At 31.0% G+C, this 19287-nt stretch overlaps 1 protein-coding gene across 1 annotated transcript in view; it reads left to right on the top strand.

Moving 5' to 3' along the window:
- The window catches only part of LOC148282069 (maltase A1-like), a 35768-nt gene extending 17201 nt beyond the window's left edge, over positions 1-18567 (top strand). The window contains exons 7-14 of the mRNA XM_088225670.1: positions 1390-1507; positions 3835-4030; positions 5825-5932; positions 8455-8602; positions 10515-10615; positions 10703-10800; positions 12457-12603; positions 18351-18567. Of these exons, the coding sequence (XP_088081796.1) occupies positions 1390-1507; positions 3835-4030; positions 5825-5932; positions 8455-8602; positions 10515-10615; positions 10703-10800; positions 12457-12603; positions 18351-18411 (977 nt within the window). The 3' untranslated portion in view covers positions 18412-18567. The remainder of the gene's footprint in view (positions 1-1389; positions 1508-3834; positions 4031-5824; positions 5933-8454; positions 8603-10514; positions 10616-10702; positions 10801-12456; positions 12604-18350) is intronic.
- Positions 18568-19287: the final 720 nt, after the last annotated feature.

The raw sequence follows: 19287 nt of genomic DNA, 5'->3' as shown, positions 1-19287 counted from the left end.
TTGCCTTCTCTGGTGAATTTTTCTGTCGGAGTTACCTTCTCTTAGCTGGTTGGTTCTGGTTTGGAGTCACCAGGAACTCGTTTTTTATCCTCTCGTTATCTGCTGTAATCACACCGTTATGAGTGTGATCTCATTGCCCGGAGTTCGCAACGAACGATTAGGACTAGTCAATAGTGTTGCCGGTAGAATGCAACTAGGCGTTTGCAGCATTCTATAGAATCACCCAAGACTTTGAATAATAATGCTCATTTAAATCAAAAAACATTTTAATATAGCAGTTCTGTAGCCAATATAGTAAAATATGATGACAGTAAGTTCAATCTCTTCTCAAAAACATTTTCCCTTTCTGTTGCAACAAAAAGATGAAGTCCAGCCGTTCCGTAAACATTTAAAAAGAAGATTTACAAAAATTGGAAAGTTGTTTTCGGGCGTTGCCTAATATGTTAATTGGTTCAGCTGGATGAATCTCACCCACATGATAAAGGTTTCAGCTCTTTTAATTCATAAAAGTCAACAGATGTAAGAGTTCAGGAAAGGTAGATGTTTAAACATAGGCAAAATGGAGGGTGTTACACAGTGTATAAAGTGTTAAACCAGCCCATGACAGGTCATAAGCCCTGTCTTAATGACTAGACTTCCATATTCCCTTCTCAAAAGTGTTTAACTTCTCTGTTGCAACAAATTAAGATCAATCAAACTAATAATAATAATAATAAAAACAAACACACTAATTTATAGAATAGATTTTTTTTTTTTTTTTAAAACTCATATTTTTTTTCATATTAAGTGCTCATTTTTAAATTTAGAAAAAAAACAGACACAACTTATCTTAACACCCAATAGAATTAAAAATACATAAATATGTTTATAAATAAATCACAATTTTTTTTCGATTTTTAATGAAAACCCAATAAAAACAGGAAGAGAGGAGAGTTTAAAGAAGTTACAGAAAATGTATCTTCAGATGAGATTTATTATTATTTTTTATTTTATTGTGTAAACAAACAGTATGTACACAAATATTGTCAATTTCTTTTTAAATTAGTGCAGGACACTCATGCACACACCAAAAACATTGTTCACACTTAATACAATAATTGAAATTATGTTTAATATAACAAATGTAAATGATAAGAAATTAAAAATATGTACATTATAATAAAGCTAATTAAATATTTGCTTCTTATGATATTTCTATGATTTTTGACCTAAATTTACATAAATTGTCATAAAAAATGATGCGATTTAAACAAAGTTGCTGATAAACCAATTTTTTAACATAATTAATGACTAATTTGAACGTATCTGAGATTAAGATCATATTAACGTTTTTGGGACGCATGTAAAACAAATATCTGTAAATTTATTACTAAATATTTTTTTTTACAGATAGCTACGATTTCTTGAACCATATTTACACGAGAGAAAGGGATCTTACTTATGAAATTGTGTACCAATGGAGAGCAACCCTTGACGAAGTTACAGCATCTACCAACTCTAGTACTAGGTAAAATATGTTGTCAAACAATACTTTGTGATGAATTGTGGAAAAAACCAGAGGAACAATGTATCTGAATAAATTTTAGTGTATTTCCTACCAAAGTGTATTTTGAACTGCAGGGTAGAGTGGTCCGATGATGTATGAAGTATTTATTTTTTTAGACATCCAATTGAAAGGGGTCTAAAAAGATGCATTTTGGATTACATTGAAAGTAAAAATCATAAAAAAAATATTCTATAGTACTTTTGGCCCTCAACCGAGGTTTAAAGTTTAAATCTGTCTTAGAATATTTTATCAATTCTCTATATTGATAAAAAAAAAATGTTAGTAAAGATTTAACTTTAATACATATCACATAAAAATTTTGAACATGTTTTAAAACTACCAAAATGCAAAAAGTTGCCACTCCGCGGAACTGATTCCGTTTAACGCCTGGCTAATATTGACGAAAACAATGGCTCATTAAAACAATGCTACCCATGTATTACAAAACAAAGTTCAACTCACGCCCTTAGATGCTTATTTAATAGGGTTTGATGCACATTCTAAAATTTAATTGGACTTATTTTCTTACTTAAACACGAAATGACAGCCGGTTTACCGCAAAAAATCGACTTTTTCAAAAACTTCGAAAAGCTCGGGTTGAAGTTGAAAAATCAACAAAAATATTTTTGTTGATTTTTTTTCGCATTCCAAATTATCCAAAAAGCAACTTTTTAGACTTGTTTCATTTCAAAATTCGGAAGAAAAAACATCTGTCCACCCTACTGCAGGACTTCAAAAGAAAGGATTTTAAGCATCACAAAATCCTTTTATTTAACTGGAAGGCTTCTTCACAATACCGTCCATACCACCATCAATAATGTGTGATCAAAGAAATATTTCGACACCGGGTGTTACATTCTCAACATGGATATAATTTAAATAGTTGACATAAGTCACGAATTAAAATAAATGTTTATTTATTACGGTTTATGTTTGTTAAAGGCCGTTTATACGTAGACAAATTACGACAAAATAGATACGACCATTATCCACGTGTAAACATAAATTTGCAGGACAAAACATTGTCCCGAGACATCTCTACCGAGATAGGCGGGCAGGCTATCTCTGCTGAACAATCGGCCGAAAAATTGGCAGAAAAAAACCCTCTTAATTATTTAGTTCGTTCTTTAACAATGCCAGTACATCTTGGTATAAAAAAATAGTATTTTCGTGAGTTTGCTTGTAAAAAACGTCGTCGTTTATTCATTTTCGCAGCGCTTACGGGTGAATACGAGCAAATTTTTTAATTGTCTCAGCGTTCTGTTCTGCGCGGTCGAGGATGTTCACGGAGCGGGGACAAGCCAATTATCATATGTTTTGTATTGATCTCCACATGTAGACGGTCCTTCACTCATTCAACAACATTTTATGGCTTTTTGGGCTGTGACTATGTTAGACCATAAAAATTTACAACAAAAAATACAAAATAATTAAAAAATCATGGTTTATGTTTTCACATTTTTCATTTCATGGTATATTTTCTAACTTTTTCTACTTATTATACTTTTTGGTTAGCAAAAACGGCTTATAAATTTGAAAAAAACAAATTACGAATTATGCACAATAAGGAACTTCAGCCCTACGGGCAATTGGGTACAAAATATATTTTTTTGCGCGCGGTAAAATTAAAGCATTAAATTTTACGGAAAAGTTTTTTGAAAATGTACGAAAAAAATAATAAGAAATATTTTCATAAAAGCGCACTACTTTGAACGATGTCACTGGTTCATATGAATCAATCAAGCTGTGAAGGATATCCGGTTTGTTTACCGTAAACAAACCAATCGGGAGAACTGAGTTATTTTAGAAATATAAATCTTTAAAAAGTTATAACGCTGATAAATATTTGACTTAATTTTAACATTTTGATTTACGTTTCAATGTCAGATTCGTTAAGGATTAAAAAATGAATTTAAAAGAAGCCAAAATAAATCAGTATAAATCACGGTTTAAGAACTATTAAACTAGTTTGTATAAGTCCGTTATAAGAACTAACAGCGCCGTAATAAATCTTATAAAATTGTTAAAAAAACATTTTAAGAATTGAAAATTAACTAATTTAACTAAGAAAAAAAAAACTCTAGCTCCAGCAGACTCTAAATTTTATTGATCTTCAGCGACAGTCTCGTACGCAGAGATTATTCCAACCAAGTTTGTATGGACTTGTGAATTTAGAAGCGAATTAAAGAGACGTTAGAGCACACTTTAAGTAGAATTCCGATAATAATAAGTAAGTGGAATTCCGAAGTTAATACTAATAACATTGATCTGATCGACGTTGTTTTTAGGGTTTTGTTGATGGAAGCCATGAGTGACGTAGACTTGGTGATGAAGTATTATGGAAATGCAACTCACGAAGGAGCTCACTTCCCCTTCAACTTTAATCTGGCCTTCCTTGATGTAAGAGCCAAGGCTCACACCCTTGTCTCCAATATTGCTGGTTGGTTCAATGCTTTGCCCAAAGGACGCGTCACCAACTGGGTGGTAAGTAGTAATATATAAATGAATTGATTATGGATTTTTTAAAACTTCGCATCATTTTTCAAAAACGATGTATCAGATTTTTTATTCATATGTCCTTTAAAATACGTTTTCAGAGCGGTCAAGTATGATTTTTTCTATTTATTTTCATTCTGACATGGTCACTGTGTCCTTTTTTAAAATGATTTCAGTATATTACATATATTGATCGAACGATTTTATTCAAACCTCAAACATGCATTTTATTAAATAGAATATTAAAATACATTCAAACTCAATGTTGACGTAATTAATAAAAAAAAACAATCAATTATTAAATATAATAATCTTTAAATTCAAAACATTCGCATAATATACCATGAATCTAGTTATGGATAAAAAAAACTAATTCATCAAAATATCTCGATTATTTTGTGAGTCAAATTATTTGGTTAGTTAAAAAAGATATCACCAACTTATGTAGGTACTTGTATGCGTTAAAAACTTTTTTTATTATTTGTAAAAGGTTTAATTTATCATTTGTCTATACAATATATAAAAGGCAATATTCATATGTTTGTCATTGATATACTAAATAATTACTAGATCGATTTAAGCAGGTTTTTTTGGAAAATGATGAGCTATGCCATGGGCATTCTTATGGCTCCTAAAATCTTTGAACTGATTTATTTCTTGATGACTTTTCTTTTTTCAAACATATTCTTGTTATTTCTCCCAGGAATATGGCACTAAAGCATTTTATTTTTAAACATAATAGGTAAATACCATCAGCGTGTCCCTGTTTTGTGTTTTAATTGATAATTCATTATCGGAACAAGGACATTTTTATGAGAACGTTAAATTATACATAAATATAAAAACTATTTTCAAAAAAAAGAAGAGGTACCGATACAGAAAATTTTATTCTGATACTTAGTGTAAAAAAAATAACAAAATCGGTTTAGTTTTATGCTACGGAAAATGGGACAGCGAAATGTTGATTTCGTCTATTTTAGTTATACATTAAAGGTCCGACATGCAGTTGTTTTTCAGAAAAACAATGCTTATTTAAGCCTTTACCAATAAGTATTTACCAATATTTAAAACTGCCACTGCATATGTAGGAATAGGTTGTTGAGGTTTAAGGGCCTTACCCCAGTTAGAGGTTGACAGGGAAGACACAGATATTTATTACATGGCAAATAAATAATGAATTATGTCGGACGAGTGTTAAGTCGATGATGGGTTGAAGAGACTGCACTTGAGCAACATGCTGGAACTGTGTGACTTCGTCGAGCTGGACTAACTGACTGAGTTAAACTTGTTGGCCCGACTGACCAGCGGTGCCACGCCCTTAGGTCTCTTTGTAGGCGACGTTCCTTTGTAGTTCATTTCTTCATGGTTAGGACTATGTGAATGTACTGCAGAACGATGATCCCGATTTCATGTCCAATACTGATAAGGTTGCATAAAACGTGATATTGGATTCTACAGAAAATGATGACATTGCTTTCTTGGGTCATCACACTATTTCAAGTGAAACGTTATAGCACGTGTGTCATCGATTATGGACTATGACCCCACACATACCCTCACAATTTATGTTGATCGAAACACTAAACAATAATGTATATGTATGTATCTTATTTAAACATACTCAATAATTTTGATACACTCAAATCTAGCAATAAAAAAGCATTGCCGGATTCAGATCGTTTGTTATAAAACATCAAACAGTTTTCATTTATTAGATTCCAAAGTAACAATATTTTTTTTGATTTATGTGATTTATCTTAGAGTGTTTTTTCAACCGCTTAGGTTGGAAACCACGACCAACCAAGAACTGCTTCCCGTTATGGAACTGAACGATCTGATGGAATCATCATGATGGGAATGCTTCTGCCAGGAGTCGCCGTAACATACAACGTAAGACATTCAATTTGAATTCTATCATTAGTTCTTTAAGTCAATGATAAAACTAAAAAGATGATGGACCTATCCATGGCTCGCTAGAATAATAAAAAGCATTAACATCAAAATCGCTTGGTTTTGGAGATATTGACGCATTTCCTGTATTTAAAGGACATATCTTATACCTTCCAAATGTATTTTTTAAGTTTTCTTTCTTTTTATTTTAAACACTCTTCATAAATAATTAAAGGTCCTAATTGGGAATAACTACTTTCTAGGTTCAACATTTATTTTTATTTCATTTTAAAAAGCATAAATAAATAAATTAATTAATTAATACTTTATTCATTGGTTTTTTTTAAAATCATCAGACAAAATTAATAACAAGACATTCCTGGTGTAAAATTCACAAAATCTCATGTTTTCCAATTCTGCAGTTAGTAAGAATTACCAAATATTTTAATAAAATAAAAAAATAAATATTTTCGTTTTTATAATTTACACAAATAGTTATTTATTTTTATTTTTAATTTGTTATCTTGAAATAAGGAACGTCATAACATATTAATTTATGTGCTTTATTAATAACAATATATTGCTTGCCCAAAGCAACAGTGAGATTGACTGTAGATTTCTGATGTTTAGATAAACCTGCAGATACGTTAATACAATAAATAAATGAATGTTTTCAAATACTAAAATATTGAAGTTTGATAGTTAAACTTTGTGAAAATAAAGTATTCATAATTAACTTTAAAAAATTCAATTTAGTCAGACCCTTTGCACACAACAGTCCGATTATCTTAAAATATGTTCTTCAGAGATATCTCACTGTTGCTTTGGACAACATATTTTTTATCCTTCTATTTGAACTTTTATATTTGAATCGGGTTGTGGTCCCGTTGCTAGTGTTGCGGACTCACAAACCAGAGGTCCGAGGCTCAAACTTCACTCTACCTCAACTTGATTTCCATTTTCTAATAATGAGTTATTTACAATGATGAAGTTAAGTGGTTTTTATTTGTTAATAGACTGTTAAACTAAAAGTCTTTTTTTTTTTTAAATTTTATATATCGTATTATCAGCGCTACGATTTTTCAAAGTTTTGTATTTCTGAAATAACTCCGCATGTAACGTCAGAGGTTCATTTCCGCTTATTCTCATTCAGTTCTTCCCATTGGTCTAGCAGACCGGAAATCTCCCATAGCTCTCAGATCATAGATTGATTCACATGAACCAGTGACGTCATTTAAAGTAGTGCGTTTTAATCAACATATTTTTTGTTATTTTTTCTGTACATTTTCAAGAAACTTTGGCGTACAATTTAATGCTCTAATTTTTACCCCGCGTAAGAAAACATTTTTTGTATCCAATTTCCCGTAAGGCTGAAGTTCTTCATTTGTTAAAAAAGGCCACCAAAATTGAAATATTCGGGTAAATTATAAGAACGCTTTTATTTCTTTTTTTTTTAAATAAAAAATATTTCTTTTCTGAATAAATGTTTTTTTCTACATCACAATATTTTTCTACTACCTTATATAAACTTGAATTTTGTAACTTCGCCTTTTTACTAAATGGGAGAAACCATCTAAATTTTTTATTTTCTCTGGTATTGTGATTATGTTCATGATGACTTTGATCAATTAAATTAAGGGACAGGAGAACTATTAATGATTTATAAGTTCTATTTAAAATCGTTAATTCAGTATTGGATAGCCCTGAAATTTTGGCAATCATTAGTTTTAAAGTACCAGTTACAAGGTGACAAGGCTAGTTCAACTTTATCACTGCAACAATCATATCTCAATATATTCTAGCAATTCAGTACTGAATCGTCTACATGCGCTGGGTAATAAACATTCGGATTTAGGTGACATATTTTTATTGAAATTTCCAGCTTATAAACAATTACTTGTAAAACATTTTAGTGTGGAATCAATATTTTAATTATGTTCTTTCTAAGTAAGCATTGAAAAAGTTGTTACTGTATATACTCCACTGTAAATACTTATATATGTATGTAATGTAAAAGGTACTTGTACCGTTAATTCTTGAAAAATAAAAATAAAATAAATAAAATTATCAATTGTTTAAATTTGGGGGCTTTTTCAAAGAGTTGTATTTAACCAACTATTAGAAAATGAGAGTCAAGTTGTTGTAGAGCGGGGTTTGAGCCTCGGACCCTTGATCCTTATTCCGTGACACTAGCCACAAGACCACAACCCGGTTTAATTATATTAAGAAACCATAAAACCCCTTTTTGTTATAACCGATAATTTATTTTTTTTTACATAATACCTTAAACATCCGAATTACATTATTAATCATTTTTGTTTCGATCCGCTCTTTACTACGAATCGGTTTCTATTTTATACTGTCCGACGAATAAATCGCTATAATAAATATTTACTTGTAGATTGCGAATACAAATTATTCTAATAAAGTATAACGTACAAGTTGTCCGTTCAGTATGTTATTTATATCGAGATATCAACGAAAATAATAAATTGTATGGAATGTATCGCTTTCTTTTATAGGGAGAAGAGATAGCTATGACAAACTTCTATTTAAGCTGGGAAGAAACAGTTGATCCTTCAGGATGCAATGCGGGAATAGAAGCGTTTAACTCAACCTCTAGAGATCCTGCCAGAACTCCATTCCAATGGGATGACTCTGAACATGCAGGTACAAGTTTATTAATTTTTTTAACGCCTTTAATATAAAAAAATCATTATATTTTTCAATTTTATATTACAAATGAGTTTATCACAATATGGATAGGCAGGTACATGGGCTAGTATTAACTCTAGAGACATTTGACAACAATAGTTAGTTTATATCAAAATTAAAAGTATAATGAACGATGTCCTTTAAGTTAGTTTAGCATAACATACGCAACATACGTACTAGAAAAAAACAAGATATGTGGGTACTACTTGCAAACCCGGCAAAATCCATCTTTCTTTTTTTTGAGCAAATCGCAAAAAAACTGATACAATACTTAACTTCAACTTTTTTAAACTGATTTTTTTTATTAAAATCAGTAAATATTTCATACGTAAGCAGTGATGACATAAGCATGATTATGTCAAGAAATAGTAGTGAAATAAAAAATAAAAAAATTGCAATACTCAAGCAGAGGTTGCCATGTTTGCAACAAAGCCAATAATTTAAAAATCAAATTACAAATAAAGCCGAATTTTTAACTGAAAATGTTAAAATTATTGTAAAAAATTGTGTTCTGAATAAGTTTCAATTAAAATCTCACTTATTTTAAATTTTGGATTTTACCGGGTTCGCAAGTAGTACCCTCATATTGCTTTCGTTGTTTCGAAAATACTCGGAATTGTAATAGCACACTTTCGTTTATCATAATGGGATTTTTTAAGATTATAATATTTGACTACAATGAGGAACAAAGAACATATTATCAACTCACGATTTAAATGTTAATACAAAAAAAATGATAACATATGAAAAGGGTGTATGGCTTGCCGTGATCTGTTGGGCGTTTTGTCTATGAAGGGACGCTTGCTGGGATGATCTTAACCATCTACTGGGTTGGTTCGGAACCTATCACTTAGGGCACTTTGGAAGAAGATGTACAAGACTGCCGAGTGATTCGACACGTAAGCCGCCCGGGATGAGAGCGTGAGGCTGGTCCTCGGGATGGAGCGGAGGAAAGAACGAGCGTGCAAATGAATGAGATTTGACCTAGCAAGTGGCTGCGTTCAAAATGACAGGGATGCGTTTGCGATGTGTCATAAAGTGTCACGCAACAGAAACGTCATGCCCCAATATCAACGAAAACTTAAAGCTGACGTATATCTTACATTCGATATTAATTTTATGTGTAAACATAAGAAAAACCAACTGTTTAACTGTTTAAAGTGTAGTTATAACGTCTGTAGATTGATTACACACACACGAGCTAAATTATTGCACTCCAAGGGTGCTATTCTGGATCTTTTCTACTCCTGGAGAGTGATTAATTTTATTATTTAAAAGTGACGAGAATTTGATTAACATAATGGCTTCACTGATGATCAAACGACATATTGTGTATAAAACGGCAGCAAAAACGGAAATAAAACTAATACAGTTTGGTCAATTCAACTCCATTAGGTGTTTTGGGTAACGCTTAAGGTCGCAATACTGTTCTAAATGAAAATTATCATGTTTGATTTCACGTGTTCATATTTTTTAGCGTTTAATCATTGGTGTGGCCATTATGTGAGGCAAGGTCTCATCATTTTAAAATAATAAAATTCTTCAAATTTATCACTCTCTATGGGTAGAGGTGATCCGAAATTCCACTCCATAGCGTTGTATTAAATTTGTGATCCGATTTCGTTACTAAGAGTAAAAGTTCTAGGTATAATGAATTAGCGCTGCGCAATAATGTATTATCATAAACAGAAAATGCTATGTTGTTTTCTTCGATAGACGATCTAAATATTTGGTAAAATAATTCGGCGCCTGTATGGATTTATGAACGTTGCACTCAAATAACTTATTGTACAGTATTTTTTTTTAATTTACAGCATTGTTGATTTAAGCGCTCAATAATTTATATATTTTTTGTTATTTTCCCCAGGATTTTCTAATACTGTAAATAAGACCTGGTTACCAGTATCAGATAACTACAAAGAGTTGAATCTTAAGCTGCAACGCGCAACTAAAAGGAGTGCTTATAACGTAGGTTGCAAAAAGTTTAAAACTCAAAACTGATAGACTTATTATGTAATTATTATTTCAAACCAGTACTTTAACACTTGTTTTCAGTTATACGTTGCATTATCTGCACTAAGACAAAACGAAGCCTTTACAAATGGAGATCTTCAAGTCAAAGCCATTAATGAGGATATTGTCATTTTTACCAGGTTAGTCGCATGTAACTATTTTACGCTCTAATATAAATTGATAAATAAAATGTATATTATCCGATATTTAAACTAGATTAAATTGATTGAAATTGGCTTGAGACAAAAAAAAAATAAACAAAATTAAAGTATTTTCAGCTGCTTTTTTAAAATGATCCCTTTTCACTTATCTGCATCTGATGGTGCATAGGGTATTGCATCAGTTTACCAATCGCGGCGCACATAGAATATTGTTTACATAAAGGCAAGTTTTACCTAAAATATGCCACCCGATTCACACATAATACTGTTTTATTTCAATTTCATTTATTTAATTTCTTGTACGTAATGTAAATTGTGCATAAGCGGGCTTATTGTCAAATTGCGACTTCTTGCAACCAACTAATAAAAAAAGCTTTGTTGATATAATTAAAGTTAAAAAAACATATTTAATAGACAGTAAGAATTAAAAAAACGTAGACAAAAATAGAAATAACCTTATTACAATATGAATTATTGTAAATCAATATTTAAATCAATAATCATTTAATGGGGAAAAGGAACAAAAAGGAAAGGAGGAGATGTTAAGGAAAAGAAAAGAGATTTTCCTTAAGACGTTATTTTAACAGATATACTGTGGTAACATCTTTGATAGTACATAGATATGAGATAATTTCACAGTCAAGCCACATGGACTCTATATGAGTTAGAGAAGAAAGAGAACTTGCGGATGGGTATTAAGAGGGTGCTTTGAGCTTTACTACAAACCGCCACCGCACAATAAATCTTTTCTTAATTAATTTATAAGTACGGCGGCCTTTTGCGTTGTAATGGCATTATGGTTAAAACACATGATTCACGCACGGAACGTCCGGGTTCAATTCCCAGTGTGACTTTTTTTTAAACCTTGGTGATACGTGCAGTAATTAACCACTGTAATTGGGCCTTCTGACCCATTGTGGTACTAAATATAATTTTTCAAACAAAACAAATAAATAACTATCTTCTTAAAATAAATTATAACCAAGGCAAATACTTCTAAATTTAGAATAGTTATATATATATTTTTTCGTCATATTTGTGGAATAAGATGTTAAACATAAAATTAATAAAACACTTTGTATAATTACGCCACACATGAGTTTAATAATAATAATAACAAAAAAAAATTTAAGCTATTTAGAAAAACTCATCATCAGGTGTAAATATATACTTAACCAAAATAATTATGGGGTGGAATTAATTTTATTTTTGTTTGTTGGGAATATTGAAAGAATGAAAAATTTTAGGGGGTGAAATTAATTTTATTTTTGTTTGTTGGAAATATTGAAATAATAAAAATTTTAGGATACAGGATGGTTAATTAAAGCCATGCATGTTTTTTTTGTTTTTCTAAGTTAAATAAATAATTGAGAATAATTGCTCCATTTGGTCCTTGGAGCCGGATTTGAACCGGTGATTTTTTATACCAAATAAAGATTAAACATATTCAATAGATTTATTACCTGTTAAAAAAATATGGTTTATATCATAAAAGTATTCTAATGGATAACTTATAAAGCCCCTATCTCGTTTTATAATACCTAAATAAATACATTTATTGTTGGTAAGTATGTATGTCTCTTTCTCAGTAAGACTAGTATTTATGTATCTACTAATGAAAATGTTACTTTATAGGGGCGTTGAAGGAAAAGATCGAGCTGTTGTGGTAGTAAACACTGATTCTAAAGTGTACGATAGAATCAACCTTCAATCCCAATTGGGTGGAATTAAAGACAGCCTTACTGTTCGCGTTGCCAGCGTCAAATCTCCAAAGGAAATTGGGTAAATAACATTCTTATTTGCAAATATTAAAGCGTTCATTTTACTACTTACACCTCAAGGCTAGGAGCTCTGTGCTGTAATTTACTACTTTTATTAGGAATTCTGACCTTTTGTGATGCCAAACAAGAGTATTTGTTATTTAATTTATATTTAAGAAAAATGTATCAACCATACAGACTAAAAATGTTAATTCTATTTTTAAAATTTGATTGCAAAAAAACAGTTTTCACGAAACTACTTCGTAAGTTTTTTTTTATTTATGTAAATATATTTGTCAATAAAATGCGTTAAAAAAAATTCTAAATAGAAGTGAAACAAATGAATATACAAATGGGGGACGTGACATTTTCATCACGTTATTGCAAAATTAAAATTTACAAAACAAAACCAATTTTCAACAGTATTTATTTGAAATATTTGAGTTCGTCGAAATGTTTGTAGATAAATGACTGGATTTCATTCCCTCGGGAGTCATAAAGATGAACAAATTACAACAGGGATAGAGAATACCTTAAAGAAGGGAATATGGAAGTCTAGGCATTTACATGGCTTATGACCTGTAAATGCTCACCCGCATAAATAAAAGTTTTATCTCATTAACTTCACGAACATCAACAGATGAAATAATCAAAGTTATATGGATGTTCAAACATAGGCAAAATGGTGAATGTTACACAGTGTGTAAAGTGGCCACTTAAACCAGCCAATAACAGGTCACTAGCCCTGTATATGCCCAGGCTTCCATATTCCCCTTTTTAAGGTATTCTTCATCCCTATTGTAATTTGTTGGTCTTAATTTGGTTGGTTGGAATATTCTACTTTTAAAAATTTGAAGGAAAAAAAAATATTTCAAAAATCTTAATTTGTTTCGGTTTTTGCCTAAGAATTGTAATTTTAAGCACAGTAAATGCAAAACATGCAGTTTAAAATGATAAAAAAGTAAACTTTATAATTGTATTTTTTTATTTACACTATGACATGATTGTACTCTACATAGATAGGCATTGAACCTTTTGCTCCCAGATGGTACGAATTGGCCCAGGTGTAAAACGAGCGCGCAAAAATATTACGGCGCGCAAGAAAACATTTTTTGTATCTAATTAATTAGAATTAAGAACTTGTCTTCATTTTAATTTTGTATTTATGAATTACATTATACATACATTTATTAAGGACAGAGACACAGTTTATAGCGACACAATCAGGAACGACCCATGTCTGTGAACTTGCTCCGACTCGCTAGAAAATCCGTGTTGAGTCGGGGCACTTGTAATGCATTCATACAATACATTTACACACATATATACATATATGTTCGCACATACATATTTATATTATATTTTATACATACATATACATACACAGATATATTAAGTTTATACACATCATTGATACTTTATTCATTATTACATTTTACATTTATAAATACATATTAATCATTTACCAGTTAGTTCACATTTGATCGCGAGCAAACCAATTACTTAAACCAGATTTGAATTTCAAAAATGACTCAGATTCCTCTGTTACCTGATCTAGTAAATTAAAAATTCTTGGACCTACCACAGAGAAATGTTTCTAAGCCTAAGTTGTTTTACTTTTTGGTACGTAGTAATTTACTTTTGAGGAATATCTTGTTATTATTTCCTGTTGTGTTCTTTATTTACTACTTGTGGTCCAAAAGTTAATTAGACATGACTTATAATAGATTAGTCTAATTGAAAGGACTTTTGCCTCTTTAAACAATAAATCCGATGAAAAGGTAGGATATGCAAAGTAAAAAAAGTTTTGAATATCGCCTTTGACATAATTCACTCGAATTTTTAAATAAAAAAAGCAAATACCGTAATTACTAATCTAAAACATTAATTTTAACGACATATTACAACAGAGATGAAGAAAATTTAAGAGAAGGTAATATAGAAGTCTAGGCATCTACAGGGCTTATGACCAGTCAATGGCTGGTTTAAGTGGCCGCTTTACACACTGCGTAACATTCACCATTCTACCTATATTTGAACATCTACATTCCTTCAATTCTTTCATCTGTTGATGTTTGTGAAATAAAAGAGCTGAAACTTTTATTTATGCGGGTGAGATTCATCTAATTGATACATACATACTAGGCAACGCCTGAAAATGTTATTTTTTCAATTTCTGTACTTTTTCATAGACTAGGTAATTTATCCACAATAATTTGAGTTCGTCTAAATTTTTTAACATTTAAGATAAGGTAATATAGAATTCTAGGCATCTACAGGGCTTATGACCTGTCAATGGCAGGCTCTGTTGTAATAGATTGTTGACGATTTGTAGACAAGAACTGGATTCAACTCCCCGGGGAGATGTTTATATTAACATATTACAACAGAGATAAAGAACATTAAAAAGAAGGTAATATATAAGTCTAGGCATCTACAGAGCTTCAAAAACATCAACAGATGAAAGAATGGAAGGAATATAGATGTTCAAATATAGGTAAAATGGTGAATGTTACGCAGTGTGTAAAGTGGCCACTTAAACCAGCCATTGACAGGTCATAAGCCCTGTAGATGCCTAGACTTCTATATTATCTTCTCTTAAATGTTTTTCATCTCTGTTGTAATATGTTAATATGAACAGCTCGCCAGGGAGTTGAATCCAGTTCTTGTCTACAAAAATTTGGACAAACTCAAAATATTGTTGATTAATTTTATTAATTGAAGTTTTTAAGTGATACTTGTTCTAAGGATTCAACAGGTCATTTATTATACCGATGTTAATGTTATAAGGCAGTAAATTTTCTAGGGCTGTAACTGCTGTTATACGCTATGCCGTTTAGCGTAGAATTGTAGTTTAATCGAATTAGTGGTCTCTCTGGTATGAAATAATGTCAGAGCTAGAAAAAACTCAATTCTACAAAGGCTAGTGCCATTTAAATGTGAATTATTAATACTAGTATCCGCGTGCAGAGCATTTTGTCATTCAAATTATAAGCAATTATTTTTAAATGGTGTATTTCAGCGAAGCATTTTAACCAACTTTAAAAAATTGTCTGGAATAACATGTTTTTTTATTTATTTAAATAAAAAATACACATATAAAGTTTATATTTGAAGCACTAACTTTGTTTTTAACCACTAAAATTAGTGGTTGAAAATAAAGTTGTTTTATTTATTTTATTATAAAAAATACACATTTCAAATGGGTTATGTACAGTTCAGCTTTTACTCTAACTATGTACTATATATTTTAGAAATAATAATGAAACGCTATTTTAACAAACATGGCAAACTAATTAACTGCTTTCTCGCAGGGATAGGCAGAAATAATAAAATTCCATACGATTCTGTATTTGAAAACATACCTCGATTTTCCTTAATTCATCACTACCCGATCCCAAAAAATTACGAATATATTCTCGGCAAAAAAAGAGAAAATCAACATTAATAGATATGTTTAAATTGTAATAAGTTGGGTAATGTTCTTAGTTAAGTATAATGTATATTGTTTTTTTTTATTATTATTTATTATTTACTTTTTATGTTTTTTGTTCTATTATATGAGAACTTCATAAACACTCTTTAGTTACAATATTTTGAGTTTGTCCAAATTTTTGTAGACCAGGACTGGATTCAACTACCCGGGGAGCTGTTTATATTAGCATATTACAACAGAGCCAGCCATTGACGGGTCATAAGCCCTGTAGATGTCTAGACTTCTATATTACCTTATCTTAAATGTTAAAAAATTTGGACTAACTCAAAATATTGTTGATGAATCCACCTGGTCCATGAAGAAGTATAGAAATTGAAAAAATAATATTTTCAGGCGTTGTCTAGTATGCAGGTGAAATATCCTATCCATTTTCCTAGGTATCGTATGCTATGCAGCTGGCTGCTGGGCACACCGATGTGAGTTGCAATATTTCAGGCGAATTATTTTAAGCGGATAAAGGCAACCTCTTCTGGCTCTTTCTAGAGCATATAGGACATGCTCAACGGATGCACTCCCGGTTCTAACGGGCTTGTTTCCTTTAGATCTGGAGGTTCGGCGACGATCTGCAAATTTCCACCTAAAAAGAAGGCGTTCCTCTGTTATTGGTGGCGTCCGTCTACTCCCAACTGACCGAATGTCTCAATCAAATATTTAAAAAAATGACTTTAAATGCTCTTCTTAATGCTTGGCAATCGCGATGGGAATCTTCCTCTTCAGGGAGGGTTACCTTTCTTTTTTTTCCTTCAATCCGTCAGCGCTTAGAATCTTCTTGGGTTATCCCCGATCACTGGACTACGCAGTTTTTATCAGGTCATGGTAAATTTAATCAAAAATTATTTGTTTTTAATATTGTTGACTCCCCTTCGTGCTGCTGCGGATATCCTAACCAATCTTCTGAACACATCCTGTGTTTTGTCCCTTTCCCCTTCTCTATGATTACCGAATGGAGCTTTTCGCTACTATCCGTGGCCCTGTTATAGGTCCTGTCGGATATACAGATCTGGTGGCTTCTAAAAAGAATTTCAAGGCTTTTAAAAAGTTTTGTAATCATTTCGGCGAATTGATTATGTCCAATCAATTTAATTCCAGTCAGTGAAGAATTCACTTCCCTCTCTTCTCAATCCAATGAAGTACATATTATGTACTTCTGGATTACTTTCTTTCAGCACAAAGATGCTAAGGCTACCAGATTTCAGAGAGCTCCTTCGGGCAGCTTTTCTCGTTTGACAACGAGCAAATTTTCCGTGTATGTGGGCACCGCCAAGGAGACTTATGTCCTCAGATGCGGTGTGCGGTATGTGGTCGGTAAGCTATGTAGGTGAAATAATTTATTTAGATGAATCTCACTCGCATAAATAAAGGTTTCAGCTCTTTAAATTCACAAACATCGACAGATGAAAGAATTGAAGGAATATAGATTTTCGAATATGGGCAGAATGGGGAATGTTACACACTGTGTAAAGTGGCCACTTAAACTAGCCATTGACAAGTCAATAGCCCTGTACATGCCTAGACTTCCATATTACCTTCTCCTCGATGTTCTTCATCTCTGTTGTAATATGTTAATATAAACTCATTAGTAACATTTAATTTTAGTGACATAAATAATTAATCTTTCTTTTCGCACGTTAATTATTCAGTCTTTAAACCTCTCTGCAAGTGTAAGTTAGGTTTGATTATGCCATGTCTTTCTTGGTTTCTTTTATTCTCTCTATTAACTCATGTGTGGTTATGATATAAGACTTGGTATATCTATCTCATTTTTAAAAATATTAAGTTTTATTTTTTGTAATCTTCAAATTGACATTTTTACACCGGATTTGGAAAATTTGCACAACTATGAGGGATTTTATTTTATTAACATTTTCAAATTTTGCAGCATACGTTTCCTTATTTTGTCGATAGTGCAAATATTAGCATTGCATACTGGAAACTTGTTTATTTAAAACATCTTTTGGAGTAATAGAAAAAAAAAACTTATTCCTTTTTTCTAGATTGTATTCTATAATGAATTGATCAAGATATTGAATGCAAAAGCATACATACATTTTTATTTGATTTCAAGTTTTTTATGCTAAAAAATTTTAAAGTTCTCATTATGAATTAAATATGTATAAGCATTGTGGTTTAGTGGTAAGGCACTATGCAAGAGATCTCAGGTTAAATTTTCGAAATGGTTGATGTGAATTTGTTATTTTATAGTACCCAGACTGCTAAAGCAATTTCAAACGTTTCATCAAATACAATATAACACTTTTTTTGTTTTGTTTTAGGGATGTCTTCGACTCAAGATCTATTACTATTCATCCATACGAAGCAGTGGCTTTTACGTAAAGACGTTTGATAAGGCATACATATTGTATAATTGAATTTTCACGTTAAGTACTCAAAAACCATTACTTAAAAACAAACCCGATATTTATTTATCTGATTAAGTAAATGAACTATCATATGTTTGGAATCAATGGTAGAAATAAATTTTGAAAAATGCACGTGTACTTTATTTATAATCTAAGCCTCATTACTTCTGAATTATGAAATACTCTTAATTATAACAACAACAAAAAAATCCATGAAATTATTGATAGCTATATTAGTAAATAAAAAAATTCCTAGTGAGAAAGCAAGTAACCATTGACATATAAAACAAAGACATGCCGTTTAGAGGAAAATATTTTAAAAAGTAGTTACACGAAAACATACCCATAGTTATGAAGTTTGTTTATTCAACCAGGGCTCCATTCAACGATCATGAATATGCTATTTAAAATGAAATGACGATCGTTTTTGGTATTTAAAAAAGATGGAATTTTAATGTTAACAATCAATATTTAGCTTTGGTGGATCGTAATTAGATTTTTTCCTTAAATTCCTTATAATTTTGATCCAGTTATTTATTTTCTCTTGATTTTAAGAAAATCAAAAATAATATTCACTAACTTTTTTTGTATTTTGAAAACATATTTCTATCAGTGTATTACTGTAACAAAAAAGAGCTTCGCAATTGCGCCACTAGGCGTAGTTTGACGTTTAAAAAAAATATATTTACAGCAGAATATAAATTTCTTAAAGCTTTGTTAGTCACGCATGTACAAATACCAATAAAAAGTTACAGAATACTTTTTACAATGTTTATCTGAAAGGTTTTAACACGTTTCCACATCGCAAGTAGGCATTTTTTTTCAGATTCTAAACATCATGCCTAGCTGG

This window comes from Micrasema longulum, unplaced genomic scaffold (genome assembly GCF_059751315.1).
Source record: "Micrasema longulum isolate JH-2025_06_02 unplaced genomic scaffold, ASM5975131v1 h1tg000380l, whole genome shotgun sequence".
NCBI classification, from domain to species: Eukaryota; Metazoa; Arthropoda; class Insecta; order Trichoptera; family Brachycentridae; genus Micrasema; species Micrasema longulum.
The sequence above is the reverse complement of the archived record's forward strand: the minus strand, read 5'-3'. Positions and strand labels throughout refer to the sequence as shown.